The sequence below is a fragment of the Ctenopharyngodon idella genome, chromosome 19, assembly GCF_019924925.1.
Source record: "Ctenopharyngodon idella isolate HZGC_01 chromosome 19, HZGC01, whole genome shotgun sequence".
Lineage (NCBI taxonomy): Eukaryota > Metazoa > Chordata > Actinopteri > Cypriniformes > Xenocyprididae > Ctenopharyngodon > Ctenopharyngodon idella.
The window spans coordinates 30,874,249-30,893,014 of NC_067238.1; the positions used below are offsets into that span (position 1 = coordinate 30,874,249).

Genomic DNA, 18,766 nt, shown 5'->3' on the forward strand with positions numbered 1-18,766 from the left:
TACAGTTTAAACATGGTCTTACTAACATATCACAAAAAAAAAAAAAAAAAAAAAAAAGTATATTTAGTATAATCTATGTGTGTGTGTGTGTGTGTGTATATATATATATATATATATATATATATATATATATATACTGTCAAACAATAAATCACAATTAATCGTTTGACAGTATATATATACAGGTGCTGGTCATATAATTAGAATATCGTGAAAAAGTTCATTTTTTTATTGTAAATTATTTTAAAAAATGAAACTTTCATATATTCTAGATTCCCTACATGTAAAGTAAAACATTTCAAAAGTTTTTTTTTGTAAATTTGTTGATTAGAACGTACAGCTAATGAAAGTCCAAAATCCAGTATCTCAAAATATTAGAATATTTACATTTGAGTTTCATTAAATGACCATCCCTACAGTATAAAATCCGGGTATCTTTTGTTTTTTGAAACCACACTAATGGGGAAGACTGCTGACTTGGCAATGGTCCAGGAGACAATCATTGACACCCTCCACAAAGAGAGTAAGTCACAGAAGGTCATTACTGAATGGGGTGGCTGTTTACAGAGTGAAATATCAAAGCATATTAAATGCAAAGTTGACTGGAAGGAAGAAATTGGGTAGGCAAAGGTGCACAAGCAACAGGGATGACCGCAAGCTTGACAATACTGTCAAGTAAAGCCGATTCAAACACTTGGGAGAGCTTCACAATGAGTAGAATGAAGCCGGAGTCAGCACATCAAGAGTCACCACACTCAGACATCTTCAGGAAAAGGACTACCAAGCCACTTCTGAACCAGAGACAATGTCAGAAGCATCTTACCTGGGCTAAGGAGAAAAAGAACTGGACAGTGAACAGTGGTCGAAAGTCCTCTTTTCAGATAAAAGTCAATTTTGCATTTCATGTTGAAATCATGGTCCCAGAGTCTGAAGGAAGACTGGAGAGGCACAGAATCCAAACTGCTTGAAGTCTAGTGTGAAGTTTCTGAAGTCAATAATGATTTGGGGGGGGCGTGACGTCTGCTGGTGTTGGTCCATTGTGTTTTATCAAGTGCAAAGTCAATGCAGCCATCTTCCAGGAGATTTTGAAGCACTTTATGCTTCCATCTGCTGACAAGCTTTATGGAGATGCTGATTTCCTTTTCCAGCAGGACTTTAGCACCTGCCCACAGTGCAAAAACCACTTCCAAGTGGTTTGCTGACCATGATATTACTGTGCTTTATTGGCCAGCCAATATGCCTGACCTGAATCTATGGGATATTTTCAAGAGAAAGATGAGAAACAGTCGATCCAACAATATACAGATGATCTGAAGGCTCAATAGTGCCTCAGCAGTGCCACAGGCTGATCACTTCCATGCCACACTTCACTGATGCAGTAATTTGGGCTAGGAGCAAGTCATTTGCTGTAATATGTCCTGCCGATCAAGTATTGAGTGCACAAAAGAACATACTTTAAAGAACTTTAACTTTTCTGTTTTGCAAATCCATTTTTTGATTGATTTTAGGAAATATTCTAATATTTTGAAATACTGGATTTTGGACTTTCATGAGCTGTACGCTCTAATCATCAAAATTTAAAAAAAAAACTTTTGAAATGTTTTACTTTACATGTAGGGAATCTAGAATACATGAAAGTTTCATTTTTTAAAATAATTTACAATAAAAAAATGAACTTTTTCACGATATTCTAATTATATGACCAGCACCTGTATATATATACTGTCAAACGATTAATTGTGATTTATTGTTTGACAGTATATATATATATATATATATATATATATATATACACACACACACACACACACATAGATTATACTATTTTTTGATGATATTCTAATTATATGACCAGCACCTGTATATATATATATATATATATATATATATATATACTGTCAAACAATAAATCACAATTAATCGCATCCAAAATATGTTTGTTTACATGATATATGTGTGTACTGTGTATATTTATTATGTATATATAAATACACACACATGCATATATATTTAACAAAAATATATTATATATTTATATATATGAAATACACACACGTATAAATGTAAATATTTCTTAAAAATATATGCATGTGTGTATTTATATATACATAATTAATATTACACAGTACACACATTTATTATGTAAACAAACTTTTATTTTGGATGTGATTCATCATTTGATAGCACACAGTATTTAACAGTTTGAGAAAAATTAAAGAATAAGTGTTTTATATATTATATTATATCAATATTATTAAAATAATAATTTATTATATATTATACTAAAGATACATATTTTTTTTATATAATGATTTATTATTATTATTATTGAGTTTGTTTAGTTTTTACAAACAAAGGCTAATTTTAAAATGATTATTTTGGTTTTCCAGGAAGTCTTTGCATCCAGAACGTTTTTCTTTAATTTAATTTTTTTTTAATCACTAATTATAAGTTCAAGATTTGTGCATGTGTGCATGAATATTTAAACAATTCTGCTGTTACTTTCTTATATTGAATTATACACACTTATAATGTCACATGATTGGTTGTCATTCCATTTCTCAATGCATCATTCCCACTGTATCCAGTGATTTATCCACCATATAAGCACATGTAGTAGCCTCATATGAAATGGAAACCAGCCATAAACCTTTTACCCTACTGCATTAAAGCGGCAACCCCTTTAAAAACAGGGAAAAAACAAAACAAAGTGGTCCTGATTTAGTGGATAATAATGAAGGCAGTCCCTGTAGCCAGAGCCAAGGGCAATGTGTTGGAGATGAATACACTGAAAGTGTAAAGTCAGGGGAAGGGCGTAAGGGACAAGTGCAGTAGTGAATGATCACAATAGGCCAGTGGCTCGACCACTTCGGCTTTGACTTCGTGCCAGGCTGCTCCCGCTTGATTTATGTTGTTTTCACAGGGTGTTGGGCCACGGAGAGGTAGAAGCGCACCAGCCCGACCGCTTCACTCACAGACATCTGCAAACTTCAATACACATCAACTGTGCTTCAAAATCTAATAGCTGTAATTGCTGTGAGCCCTGATAACATAGAACGCAGGGAAATGGAGTGCAAACAAATTCAAATGCAAGAGACTGTAATGCAAGAAAGGCTAAAAATAAAATAGCGGTGCAAAGTTATTTTAGGACTATGAGAAAAAGCACAGACTTGAGAAAAAAGTCCTTTCAGATTATTTTCTTTTGGATAAAGTCTGGCCTTTTATCTCTGGGATTAACATCAGAACTTATGCTAAAATATTACTTCAAAGAAGTTCAACCTGGTCTTTCTGCTATATCTGTGCATTGGTGCATATATATATATATATATATTCACCAATGTTTTCAACATTGATGATAATAATCAGAAATGTTTCTTGAGCAGCAAATCAGCATATTATAATAATTTCTGAAGGGTCATGTGACACTGAAGACTGGAGTAATGATGCTGAAAATTCAGCTTTGATCACAGGAATATTTTATACAATTCACAGTAAAATGTGCTGCACATACTGTTAAGGTTGGACCGAAATGATCAGGGATCCTATTAAACTGAATAATTTTCAGCCAGGTCGTTTTTTAATTTTAATAGCTGCTCTTTTTGGTCTAAGAAGGAAGTCTGAGTTCTGAAGGTTACCGAATGTTTTCATACATTGAGCTCTTTTATCTCAAAAGATGAAGGAAAATTTGATTCCTTGTGATATGACCTCATTAAGGAGTTATTTCTACCTGATCCGACCCTCAAAATCACTTTCATTAGTATAACCTAATGTAGTCAGGCTGATTCTGCCACAGTAAATAATGTTTTTAGCTTGAATAAAACCAGTTAATTTAGATTTTACTGCATGGAACTTATTTTTAGGTTACCTGGCAGCACATTTGTTACAGTGTATTTCTGAACAGGAACTTAAGCAGGTGTGGATTGCAGGGTATTCGGCCACCTTATTCCACAACAGATGTTCATGCAATGGACTTCATCTTGGTCAACAAGGCATGAAGCCTTTCCACGCTGTTGGGCTAATACTGTTATTAGCTTGTGAAATGGAACTCTAACCGCTGCTGCAAAATGAAAAACAGGGCGAGAGGGAGAGGGAGAGAAAACAGAAAAAGAGGAAAATATAGCATTTGGACACTTAAGTCACACTTAGAATATGCAGAATTGTGTTTACATTATACCACAAAATGTCAAACCAGGTGGCATGCATTTTAAATAAACTAATGTTAAATATTATAAAATAAAATAAAGTAAAATTAAAATAAATTAAAACACTTAAAGTTATTTTATTTCAGCTAGTTTCCACAATAACATTTCTTATTTTAATTTAGTTTAACTGGATATAATAAAAAGCAAACAAAAACAAATAAAAAATAATAAAAACTACAGACATATTTTTAAAACAACTCAAAAATAATAGCAAAATTACTAAAACTTTAACTAAAATAAAATGAAAATGGGAAAAAAATAATATTTTAAAATATGAATAAAAACAGTATCTGTATAAGTACAGTATCTGTACTTCATTCCAGTGTTATTTTAATAAACTATTTTGATTAAATAATACATTTTAATAAATATTATTATTCTTTTCTTTCCCATTTTCATTTTATTTTAGTAATTAAAAGACTGTGACTGTCAAAATGACAAAAGGCACCATAAAAGTGACGCATACAACTTGTACACTGCATTCACAGTCTTCTGAAGTCACATGACAGCTTTGTGTGACAAACAGACTGAAATTTAAGTCACTGTTCTTGTAGTCATGAGAGAAGTCATGATGTCTGATTTGTATGAATTGTATTTTGTCTAAATGATTTGTTCATGATTCTTGAACTCAGTTAGCAGCTAACAGGAGAGAAGAATATCAGTGGATATTGACTTATATTTTGGTTTGTTTGCCACACAAAGTTTTCATATGATCTCAGAAGACTTGGAATATAGTGCAACATGTCAAATGGACCATATTTACGGTGCTTTTTGGCCCGTTTTGAAGCTTGAGCCACAATCCAGAGTGGCTAAAATTTGGAGTGATATGAATAATGAGAGAATTTTCATTTTGGGTGAATTTAACCTTTAAGTGTGATTTTTTTAGGTGTCCAAATACTAACTTTTGAGGCCACTGTATATAGTAGATATTTAAAGTGAAACAAAAAGACGAAGTGTAAATGAATGGTACACTAATGTACAGACGAAAGACACTTAAACATATACTACCATTCAAAAGTTTGGGGTCAGTACGGTTTGTTTGTTTGTTTGTTTGTTTGTTTTTAATGGAATTTATACTTTATTCAGCAAGGATGTGTTAAATTGATCAAAAAGTGACAAATACATTTATATTGTTTTTTATTTGTTTATTTTTTTTTAAAGAATCCTGAAAATATGAAGCAGCACATTTTCAACATTGATAATAATCAGAAATGTTTCTTGAGCAGCAAATCAGCATATTAAAATGATTTCTGAAGGGTCATGTGACACTGAAGACTGGAGTAATGATGCTGAAAATTCAGATTTGATCACAAAATTAAAATGTAAAAAATATTTCACAATATTACTGTATTTTTGATGTAATAATTGCAGCTTTGCTGAGCATAAGAGACCTTGATCAAAAACATTTAAAAAATCTGACCCCAAACTTATACTAGTATATATTTATTAAAACACAGACACACACATATACTGACAATCAATTGATGACTTTTGTCTTCAAGAATACAGCTGTACATACAAACACTAAAGCCTACGCTGCACTTCGCACATTTACCACAAGATGTCAGTAACTCAAGCTAGACAGTGCAATAGAAGGAGACGGAGCCAGAGAAAGAGAGAGAGAGCCCTCTTTCCCTCTACCGCGGCTTTGCTCTTGGCAGAAAACACTGCACAGCAACAGACCAGACCGCTACTCCTTTACATCCACTAGATAGGGATAAAACGTAGCCTGTCACTCTCTCTCCCTCTCTGGCTATTCAAAACAAGCCACTTGGTATGTGAGACATCTTTCGAGAAGCCACACAAATGACGTGTCACTCTCCTCTCACAGGCCATTGGAATATAGTGGAGTGACAGTCTGTATTCTGAAGCCTACAGTCGATACTAGTAACCCATGGCTGAATGAATTTCACCCTGCATTCCTAGAAAGTGTAATGAGAGTGACTGGATGAAGGGGAGAGGTTTGTTTGTGGGTTTTACAGCCTCTCAGATGATGAACTGAATGGCTGTGGTAAGCATTAGGTCTAAAAGCAGTGCATTTAAAGGGACAGTACACCAACATAATGAAAATTCTCTCATTATTTGCTCTTGTATTTACCCTTTTTTGGATCTAGACAGTCTATAGACACTATTAAACTGTCATATTATGACATGAGAATGAGTAAATAATAACAGAATTTTCATTTTTGGTTAAACTTTAACACTCTTTAAAGATTTTCTTCACATAGCAGCAAAATCGACTTAAACTACTCTGTCATTTTTTTGTCATAGAGATAAAATTAATGCATCAATTGAAACTACAGAATATCTGCTTTTATTTGTGTACATTCCTAGTAAAAACTAAATGTTGTGCTCGTTGCAAAATAAAGAAAACTAACATGATGCGTGACATGTCGTCTCTCTCAATGTGAAGTCCATTTTGATTCTCCTCAGAAAATGAACTGTAACTTAGAGAATACTTATCACACAAACATGAGACATATGTCTAAAGAAACGTTGAAATGTCAGGTTTTAAATAATATCAGTAAAACAAATATTCTCCATTTACGTAATCTGTTTGAAAATAGAGAGATGTCATTTGTTTGCGAGTCACTTCGTTATCCGCTAATGCGCCCAGGCCTGCTGCATGCTTTTATAACCAACTCACAGTCTTCCTGTATTGGCATGCATTCGCATCTCATGCATATGCATGACTTAAAGACACAGGAATGAATTAAGTTTAAATCTTAGTGCCTCTTGATTTTCACATTCTGTCCATGCGTCAGTACAGTGCTCCGGCGCTGACACCTCCATCAGACGCCAAAACAAACGGCAAGTGATTTATGGCGATGGGTAGCTTTGAGTGACAGGACGGGGATGAATAATTGCTGGTGGCTGCTCTCGCTTCCTCTGTCCCATCCCCGCTACATGCTGATGACTAATTACATTGCTAGCTCCACAGGCTAAGCGTCTGCAATTACACCTGGCTTCACTCAGGGGGTCTCTTTCACAGTCTGACACACATAGTGACACCCGGCGTTACTACATGAACCGCTCGCAGCCCAGCAGCCACATGTATGAGTGCTTTCTGCTCAGACGGAGGAGAAGAAAAAGAAGAACGTATACAATATCTCAAAGTGAAGGTGAAAGGGAGCACAATGGAATAAGATGAAAGAAATACTAATAAATGGACTTTTATTAGTATTAAAAAATGACTTTCAGGATATATAGGCTACCACTGAGATATATGACTAGATAACATTATACTGAGAGATCAACAACAACAATATTATTATATTAAAACCAGTTAATTATTTACAAATATTTTAATAATGATAAATAAATAAATAAATAAATATGTGAAATAAAAATATGTAAAATAATAAATAAAATTAAATAAAAAATAATAATAATATAAAATAAATTAAAAATAAAAATATTACAAAATAAATTAAAAATAAAATAAAAAAATAAAAATATTGTTATTATTAAAAATTAAAAATAAAATAAAATAGTAAATTTAAATAAAATAAATATTGTTATTGTTGTTGTTATTATTATGTTTTTTATTATTATTATTATTATTATTATTATTACATTGGTGTATAATGGTTAACTGGTATTAATCCAACAACAACAACAACCGCAATAATAATAATAATAATAATAATAATAATTATTATTATTATTATTGTTGTTGTTGTAGATACAAGCCAGTTAATTATTATTCACCAATGAAAGTCATATTTAAAAACTTTAACTAGTGATGAGGATTTTGATTTATCCCAGTGACTCGTATCTTTTGATTCTGTTCACCAAAAAAATCATTGAAATTTGTGCACTGATTAATTCAGTCTGTCTTTTATGTTACAAAACTACACTGGTAAAGGCGACGAGTAATTATCTGAGTATGATGAGCAGTGTTGGGAAAAGTTACTTTTAAAAAGTAATCCATTACAATATTGTGTTACTTCCTAAAAAGTAACTAATTGTGTTACTAAGTTACTTTTTATGAAGAGTAATGCGTTACAGTACTTTTGTGTTAGTTTTTCTCACCTGGGCTGGGCTTGCGTGTTTGTTTTTTTAATAACAAAACCCCCCAAAAGTTATATTTTTGGCAAATGTAAAGGCACTTTCACACCAAAAGTGAAATGAATAAGCCTCAGGCTGAAGGAAAAAAAAAAAAAAACATGCTTGTACAGTAGAAAGCGCAGTTCAAAAAAAGCTGTGCTTCCATTCTGGATTGCAGAAGAAAAGGACGCAGGAGAAGAATGTTCACTCTTACTATTGCATAAAAAAATAAAAATAAAACACAAATGTGATGTTAATGCCTAATTATGAATAAATGCCTGCTCACATTTAGTCTAGAACTACAATAACCATCATGATCACACAGCACACACAACACATCTGCACTTAGTCCCGATTTCTCTCAACATGGGAACAGGAAAGCTGTCAGTCAATAAATGGGAAAACAAAATAACTTGTGTTACTTATTTGAAAAACTAACTCAGATATTTTGATGTAAATTTAAAAGTAATGCGTTAATTTACTAGAAAAAAGTAATCTGATTACATATCTCATGTTACATGTAATGCGTTACCCCCAACACTGATCACGAGCGACTCTTTGAATAGTTCACTCAAAAGATTCGCTAAGAGCCATTTATGAAAAAACACCACAACAGCACTCATTTACAAATTTAAAGCTAAATGATCCTAATTACTTGACTGATCATTGTAGCACGTGTCATTAAAACTGCAAAGATCACCAAAGAGGTGATGTCAAAGGCTCTCTTATTTGTTATCATTATATTTGATTAAATACAATGTATATGAGCAGTATATCGACTACTCTGGTTATTGAAAAATAACATATCAGTCAACCATTATATATAAGACACGAGTGATATTTTCAAACAGAATACCAGATGTTTGTGCAATTACAGTTTAAGAAGGGATGCTTAATTGCCTGCCAACCAAACGATCATTTAAAACTATTTAGAATTTGTTTTGATATATCTGCGCAAAGCTGTAAATGATTCAGACAGATCTGTACATATTTAAAGATTAATTACTGAAATCTTCAGATGTCAGACTCAGTCCCTGGCATTGTTAGTCTATAATTAATTTAAACGGCACTCTTTTTAGAACCCAAGCCAGGTCACATTAATAATCATTACTGATGTAAAATAAGGACGGAAGACATCTATCACCCATCAAGATCTGAGACTTCATCGCCCACACAGGTTTCACAGGCAAGAAAGAAAGAACGAGCAAACAAACGAATAAACAAATGCACCCGCTGTGCAAAAAACAGTGACATGACACTTACATTTTATATAGGTCAATACACCCTCAGTGTGCTCGGATAGGGGTCATTAAAGTCTAAATGAATACGAATAATTAAATATAGGCATTTAGGACATATACTATATGGCCATATATAAAGATATATTAAACATAATTGGCTGTTAGATGCAGCAAAGTATTTGTGGTGGACCTCTAAGGACGATGGTAGTAGAAGATGCCATAAAAAAGCAATATATATCTCCTTTTAAACAGACAAGAGCGAGAGAGAGAGAAAGAGAGAAAAAAGAGAGATAGAGAGAGGGCTCAATCCCTAATTGCAGTGCATAATTTAAAACGGCTGAATAGCAACATGCAATTTGTCTGAGATGCCAGCAAAAATGGCGATGCAAGACACAAATGTAGTGCCTGCAGAATCCTGCATTATTTACTTCTTCAACTGTTTAATTAAGCTCTGTCATTATTCCTCCTTCTTCATCTCCACACCTACATAATATGCACATATGCATCTCTAAAGACACAAACACACACAAATCTGCCACACTGCAGGACTATTAACTAAACAGTAAAGACAAAAATGGTGAAAAAACTTGATAAACTTGGTATGAGATGAGATAAATTCATATAGATTTGAACTAAAAATCTGGTGATTAAGAAAGAAAAATCCATGAACTTCCGTATACCTTACAAACATGTTTACTACACATATTACTAGATTTATGTCCCATTTTAACATCTTTGTCTACTCTCCTAGTTAAATAAAAAATAAAAAATAAAAAAGGTAATTGTGACTTTTTATCTCACAATTCTGACTTTATAACTTACAATTCTGACTTTATAAACTCGCAATTGGGACTTTATAACTCACAAATCGACTTTATATCACACAGTTCTGACTTTATAACTCGCAATTTTGACTTTATAACTCCCAATTCCGACTTTATATCTCACAATTTTGACTTTATAACTCCCAATTCCGACTTTATATCACACAATTCTGACTTTATAACTCCCAAATTCTGACTTTATATCACACAATTCTGACTTCATATCTTGAAAATCTGACTTTATATCTTGCAATTCTGACTTTATAGCAAACAATTCTGACTTTATAACTCACAATTCTGACTTTATAACTCGCAATTGCGAGTTTATATCTTTTTATATTTATATCAAAAACAGCACAGACATGCAAATAAATTACCTGCAATTCAACCGAGGCAGTCATTTACCATTTATGTACATTCACACTGGTGTTGTGGACTTATAAAATGGTGGAGTTGTTTTAGTAGAATACATAGTTATTTTCTTTGCAGAGAATTTGTGTTAAATCCACTCAAAGCCCTACAAATCTGTGTTCTTAAATTAAAGGTTTAACCGTAAATTTTATGTATATAGCTTTTATGCATGTAACTTTATATAGCTGAGAGTCGATTGTAAAGATAGAGGAGTCCATGAAACAATGGCCAAGTTAGAAAATAGTGCTTAATTTTTTTTTAGTGTAATTATCCAGGGAGAGTTCTTGGCAGCACTTTCATTTGGCATCACAATCAAGTTGCTCACAGGCACACCGTAAATCATACTCAGCAAAGTGTTTCCTCCATCCTCCCATGATCAGATATGCACAGTTTCTGTATTCTATTCTCACTTTAACTTCTGATACAGTAATGATGCAGCTGTATGCTTCATGAAACTCAGTCATTATAAACAGCACCCACCTCGTCCTGAAGTTAGCTGGATGCGGGTGTCCATCGTAGAGGGATAAAAAGTCATAGTCCTCCTCCACTGCGAATGACTGAAAGACTATTTGAATTCGGTTGCCCTCCTCTGCTACAATAACCCATGTACAGTTTGCCCCGTTCTGATATCCGTATGGAAAACCAGGGCTTTCAATGGTCCCATTCCTTCCTTTTAATGTTCCACCACATGTATATATGAAACCTGTAAAGAAAAAAGAGAGGAGTGTTTACTATGGTCAGCAGTATGACACAATTATGACATGTTTCACTTAAATTATAATGGATCTCATCCACAGAAACACAACCATCATGTCTCATACAGAGACTAAGCCAAATCTTATTGGTTCATGTGTGTCTTGTAACACCAAGTTTGAAAATGTTTGGAAGATGAGGGTGAGAAAATGATCGAATTTTCATTTTTGGGTGAAATATCCCTTTAATTGTACAGCTATAAAGTTGATCTGAGAGTGTAAGATTGAGGATTGGATTCATGGTCAGTACAGTCTGACATTCATTCCTGGCAGTATTATTATTTTAAAGAGGACCTGTCTCACAAGATTTCAGTGGAATTCAATAACATATTGAGTGAAGGAAAGCTTGTTTGTATAATTAAAGCAATCTTCAATTAGAAGCTACTGTCATGAGGCCAATGGAAATCCTATATTATACACAAAGGTGTTTTTCCACTGCCGACGGTGTTCATTTTGGGATAACTTTATATCAAACAATTAAAAGCACATCCCATAACAAAGCAGGGCATTGTTGGTTAAAACAGAATAAAACTAAATTTTATGATCACAGAAAATGACCACATTGCAGCTTTTAATCTAAAGAGAATTTAACAGCTTTTCTGTCACAGAAAACAGCTGTACACTCGATGTTGCACATTTCAGCAGCTAGCCAGTGAATTCGTATCCCTTTGAGCTTTGTAAGTTGTAATTTATTGCCACATTGTGAGAGGAATTGATCTGGGTATGTCTCAAACGGACCGCCATTTTGCCCTCTCTCACCCACGAATTCAACACAGGAGCGGCTCAAGCAACCCAATTCCCTGAATCCAATCTGATGACTAATGAATCAACCGAACCAGTTCTATCGCATATTACAGCACAAAACCTGAGCAGATAACATCAGTTTGGAAGGCAAAGTCTGTCCAGATCTAATCAACGCTGAGCTGGGACAATCATTTGGAATATTTGTGGGAATGTGGCCACAACGAACCACATTAACCCAGCATTCAGCTCACATCTGTAAGGTATTTCATCTGTCTTTGCCCATCAGTCTCTAAGCTTTAAGGTAGCAAACTCACATGAGTGTATGTGTGTGTTCAGAAAGTTCAGACTGTTTCTCACTGGCCCTGGGCTGTACAGTAGACTGTGATAATCATCACGTTTATGACATAAGGGTCTGAAGAATCTGACTTTACAAAAACCAGTTTCATGAGTCCAATGGATGGCTATATAAAAATATCATACAGTGATACTCAAAACTAAAACCCTGAAAGAGTCAGAATGCTAATCAATCAATCAATCAAACAAACAAACAAACAAACAAACAAACAAACAAACAAACAAACAAACAAACAAACAAACAAACAAACAAACAAACAAACAGTCAGTCAGTCAGTCAGTCAGTCAGTCAGTCAGTCAGTCCATCAATCAATCAATCAATCCACATTCTGTTTATTTATTTATTTGGGAAAAATTTAGAATAATAATAATTCATAATAAACAGCAGAATCATTTATTATAGCTTGTCAAATTTGCCCCTATCTGGGTCTGAGCAAAAACATGCCATTTTTGTGTGTGTCCCTTTAAATGCAAATGAGCTGCTGCTCCCGGCCCCCTTTCCAAAAGAAGGCGGAGCTTTAACAGCTCACGCTTCGGTTGCTCAAAAACAACAAAGCTGGAGAATCTCACGCAGCCAAAATGAGGATTGTCAGTAACGGTGTTCAGCCTTACATTGTTCAAACCGGAGTCGACACTGATGGAGAGACTCAGGAAGAAGTTACAACTTTTAGAATGAAACTGGACGTTACTTAATGGTTAGTGGATAAACTTATGTAGTTGCTGTGGAGTTGATTCAACTCATCGACTAGCATGTGTCGTCATGTTAATCTTTTGTGCAAATCCAGCGTTGAATTGAGCCTCGTTTGTGAAGCAGTCCGGCGTAAAATGACGGCATGTCAACAACACTCTACTACAACAACTCTTCCTCTTCTCTAAAGCAGCCCAACATGGCCTCACCCCCTTTGTTGTGTGTTCTCGGGGGCGGGGTTTATGTAAATTTTAGGGTTAGTGATGTCACTAACCTGGGAAGAAGCTTGTTGTAGTCCCTATCAGCTGTTTGTTGTAGTCCTTAAAAAGCGAATTCTTTAAAAGAAAATATCTCTCTTTGCATTGAACTTTGAGCGTCGTAACTTTGCAGATGTTGTTTATGCTCAAACAGCAACATTACACACTAACTAAAGTTAAAAAGTGAAATCATAATCAACCACCCCTTTAAAATGAAGTAAAGCCTACTTTGTTACATCATTTGGAATAAAGCAAATGAGTAAATCTACCATTATTTAACAAATCTGATGGAACTATATTTGAAATAACAATGGATGGATGGATGGAACTTCTGCAACTTTGCCTCTTTTTTATTTTGTCAAAACTATTCATTATATCTCTTCACAACCCTAGGCATGTGTGCGATCTGCTTCCTGCCGCCCCTGATTGTTCAGTGGCCCGTCAGTGATTCGGTGTGAAGGGTGGAGGCCCTCTAGGCTCTAATTGCACCATAAGCTGCCATGGGAAATTAGCACCAACGCGGTCGCCAAGGAGTGTGAGGAAGAAACACTCTATCACGCGCACACACACACACACACACACACACACAAACAATGATTAGTTTCAGCATCTCAAAGTAGAGCAAGGGGACTGACTGTGTCTGTGAGGAGGCAAGCCAGTCATATGGTCACTGATGGTCAGTTTCGTGGGTTGTAGATTTGCTATGACAACATCCAATGGGTCTCACTTGAGAACCTGACATGACAGAAGGGAGATCTAGAAACCAAAGCTTCTTTACACATGACTCTAAAGATTTGATTTACTAAAATCCTACATAACTTCAAAACATTTTGCTTGTTCAGTCTAACAAAATATGTGTGCTTTTTGATCTGTCGTGGGGGATTTTGCAAAAAGGTTTGACATCCATAATATACATAGTAAATATATTTATATATTCATGTTAATAGTCTATCAATACAAGCATATGATATTTTCATATTTTAAAACCCTGATATTCAGTTGAAAACCAATATTGTCCATAAGCACTTGATCGTAATACCTAAATCAAATGAATACCTGTGTATTGGCTGTAATGAATTTGCACAGGCATTTACCAAATCTGAATGACTTTCAAGCTTGATAAATCACTTGCAGATGCAATTTAAATTGTTTGCATTGACACCACCCTGTATTTTACGCATATGAAAGGACACCAAAACATATTCATTAAGAAAAACAAGACACAGCAAGACATGCGGTTTTGCACATCTGAAAGACGCAATAACAACAAACGAAGTTAGTAGATCAGCTCTGGCATTCCTACAAGCAAACCTTTATTAAATCACAGACTAAGTGTAATCAAAGCCATAAAATGCATGCAGAGAACTAAGATTTAGCCCAAAGTGGCATTTACTGGTATCGCAATAGCTTGTGTTTATGATGCAACAAGAAATGCCACACTTTCTTCAGCATCACACGTAATGTATATTTTATTATGTATCTTTGTAGTGGGCTAGAATCAGGTCCAGGGATATGTAAGGAAATATTGCACTGCATACAATTATTACTAAAATATCAGTGAATAATGTAGACAGTCAGGAATGGAGTGGTGCTATAAAAGTATTTTTCATTGCAGTTTTTAAGAATTGATGCTTAATAGAAGCTACAAAATAAGGAACATCTGTTAGCTGTGCCTGTAAGTATGCTTTAGTCTTATTTTGGTAGTATTTAGATTTGATTTATATGCACTTACAAGCCACAATTTGTAGAACAGCAAGAGAAAAGTACAATGTTTATCATTGACAAGAAGTAAAATATAGCTATTAGATGGCTAGCACATTAGCTTAGCTGAGTTTCAAGAGAAAGTTAAACGTGTTAAAGCTAAACACACAATGTTTCGAACATCGCCATATGTATCAATTGTTTAAGTAGTTTGAGGTATTTACTAAGATAGTTTCCAAGGGACCATAACACATGGTACTAGCCATTCTAAGATTAGTTTAGGGAGTAATGCAGGTTAAAGAGAAGTAAATGCTACCCACAAAGAGATAGTTTTCCATTGGTGAGGAAATAAATCTCTTTCATTGCAAGCGTGTCCCCCTTATTAGAGTCCCCAGAGATGGAAGACAGCTGGAAGATTGTCCAGTTCTCACCCTTACTTAAGTAACAAGATTAATACAGAGATTTTAGCCCACTCCATCTAATACGAGGACTAAAAGAGCTCAGCATAGCATCTGAGAAGCTGCTGATAAACCAAACTGACATGCCCATAATGAAAAAAACCCACCTAATTAAGATTTACTATTTATCTCTCTTCTCTCCCTTAAGGGGCTAATTAACATGGGGATAGAGGAGAAGTGTAGTAGAGCTGGCTATGTGGACTTAAGGCACCTACACATCTCTAGCAGTACAGAAAAGATCCCACAAGACACCTACATTTTCAGGAGATTTTGTTATCTTTTGCTGTAGATGAGGTGATCATCAGCTTAGTGAGAAGAATCGTTGAATCATCTGACCGCCTCTGCCCATTATGAACATTGTGGGCTTCTTTTTTGAAGTTTAATACTGAGTAAATGTATGACTTGAGGGAATGATCTCAAAAGTTTCTTGGTGATTCATGTTGTAGGGTAGAGTTTAAGGAGAGAATGTAAGCTTCTTATGAAGGAAGGCTCTAAAATCTTGACTCACATAAACAACTTCACTTGAGCCAGTGATCAAAAGGAGATCATGAAAAGCTTGGCATGTCGTAGGCTTGAGCAGCCTATGCAACATCGAAATTAAACTAACCACAATTTATTTCATTTCACAAGGATTTAAGAAGATGTTCCAATAGAAACATTTGTTCAATATTAATTGTTAGCCAAGGTGATCAATTATATGCTTTTGCGATTTATTCAGCATAGTAAGCAAGCATACTTATTTTAAAGATATATTTAGAGGCACAAACTCCCCAAACTTTCCTATTAGGTACAGTATGTTAGGTAAACTATTACTATTATGTAATTGTTGGATGTGTCAAGACCTCAAAAAATCTTTGATGGAGACATTTGGTAGCAAACCAGCTCCCTTTCAGGCAGACCATCTTGGATCAGCTATAGAAACCAGTTAACATGTTCCAAAACACCTTAAAGCTGTATTTCGGCACATATTAGCTGGTTTTCTATCTGGTCCAAGCTAGTTATTGGCTGGTCATCTAACCTGAGCCATCATGGACCAGCAACAAACTAGCTACCAGTTGGTGATTAAGTAGTAGTCTAACAGTTTATGACCAACTTGGACCAACTAGAAACCAGTTAACATGTTCCAAAACACCTGGACACTGTGCTTTAAAATATATTAGTTGGTTTCAAGCTGGTCTAAAGCAGTCATCATTTAGTCATTTAGCTGACTCTTTTCTTCAAAGCTAGCCATCTAACCTGGACCATCTTGAAACAGCAGCAAGCCAGCTACCAGTTGGTAATTAAATAGTAGTCTAACAGTTAATAACCAACTTGGACGAACTATAAACCAGTTAACATATTCCAAAACACTTGGACGCTGTGCTTTGCTGTCATCTAAGCTGGTAGACCATCTTGGACCAGCAACAAACCATCTACCAGTTGGCGGTCAAGGGGTAGTCAAACAGCTAATGACCAACTTGGGCCAGCTAGAAACCATGTTTCAAAACCCCTGGAAGCTGTGATTTAGAACATGTTAGATGGTTTCTAGCTGGTCTAAGCTAGACTAGCTTTCCATCTAACCTGGGGCATCTTGGACCAGCAACAAACCAGCTACCAGCTGGTGGTCAAATGTTAGTCTAATAGCTAATGACCAACTTGGACCAACTTGGACCAGCTAGAAACCAGTTAACATGTCCCAAGCCACCCGGACCCTGTGCTTTGAAAAATATTAGTTGGTTTCTAGCTAGTACAAAGCAGTCATTAGGTAGCCATATAACCTGGGCCATCTTGGAACAGCAACAAACCAGCAACCAGTTGGTAATTAAGTAGTAGTCTAACAGTTAATGACCAACTTGGACCAACTAGAAACCATTTAACATATTCCAAAACACCTGGATGCTCTGCTTTGAAACATATTAGTTGGTTTCTAGCTGGTACAAGATAGCCATTAGCTCGTCATCTATGCTGGTAGACCATCTTGCACCAGCAAAAAAACATTGACCAGCTGGCGGTCAATTGGTAGTCTTACAGCTAATGACCAAGTTGGACCAACTTGGATCATCTAGAAACCAGTTAACATTTCCCAAACCACCTGGACACTGTGCTTTGAAAAATATTAGTTGGTTTCTAGCTGGTCCAAAGCAGTCATTCGGTAGCCATCTAACCTGGGTCATCTTGGAACAGCAACAAACCAGCTACCAGTTGGTAAGTAAGTAGTCGTCTAACAGTTAATGACCAACTTGGACCAACTATAAACTAGTTAACATATTCCAAAACACCTGGACGCTCTGCTTTGAAACATGTTAGTTAGTTTCTAGCTGGTACAAGATAGCCATTAGCTGGTCATCTATGCTGGTTGACCATCTTGCACCAGCAACAAACCATCTACCATCTGGCGGTCAAGGGGTAGTCAAACAGCTAATGACCAATTTGGGCCAGCTAGAAACCATGTTTCAAAACCCCTGGTAGCTGTGATTTGGAACATGTTAGATGGTTCCTAGCTGGCCCAAGCTAATCATTAGCTGTCCATCTAAGCTGGCAGACATCTTGGACCAGCTAGTAACCAGTTAACATGTTCCAAAACACATGATTTGTAACATGTTAGCTGATTTCTAGCAGGTCAAAGTGGTACTAATAATCTGCTTTCTTCAAGTGTTTACCAATTTTGTGCTTATTATTATGAGTACACACTGCTAATTGCTAATTTTCTTGCAGAGATAGAAGCATGTATTGCTCTTTTCTCAAGCTGTTTGTTGATCCTGACACTATGTAGATGTTCATGCTGATTACTGAGGTGTGAGGCGAGGCGGTATGTTCGTCCTCTCTTCTTGTCCAGGTTTATTTGGCAAAGGTTTGTGTCTCGTTTTTACCTTGGCAGCTGGCCACACTTTTCTCTTTTTCTCTGTATTTCACTCGTGCTTCCTCCTGCCACCCCATATTTACAACAAAGGCTGGCGCCACCTGGGTCAGCATTTCCACATCACATCTTTCTTACCCCTGACAATGCAGCTGAGTAGTCTGGCAAGACTCTGTCTTTAAGAAAGAAAGAAAGATCAAGCTCATTTTTACCCAAGCGTAAGCCAAGACCCCTCTTAAACAAGACCT

At 35.4% G+C, this 18,766-nt stretch overlaps 1 protein-coding gene across 1 annotated transcript in view; it reads right to left on the minus strand.

The window, feature by feature from the left end:
* Positions 1-18,766, minus strand: part of csmd3b (CUB and Sushi multiple domains 3b) — a 484,809-nt gene that overhangs the window by 409,530 nt on the left and 56,513 nt on the right. The window contains 1 exon segment of the mRNA XM_051873165.1: positions 11,209-11,431. Coding sequence (XP_051729125.1) covers positions 11,209-11,431 — 223 coding nt within the window.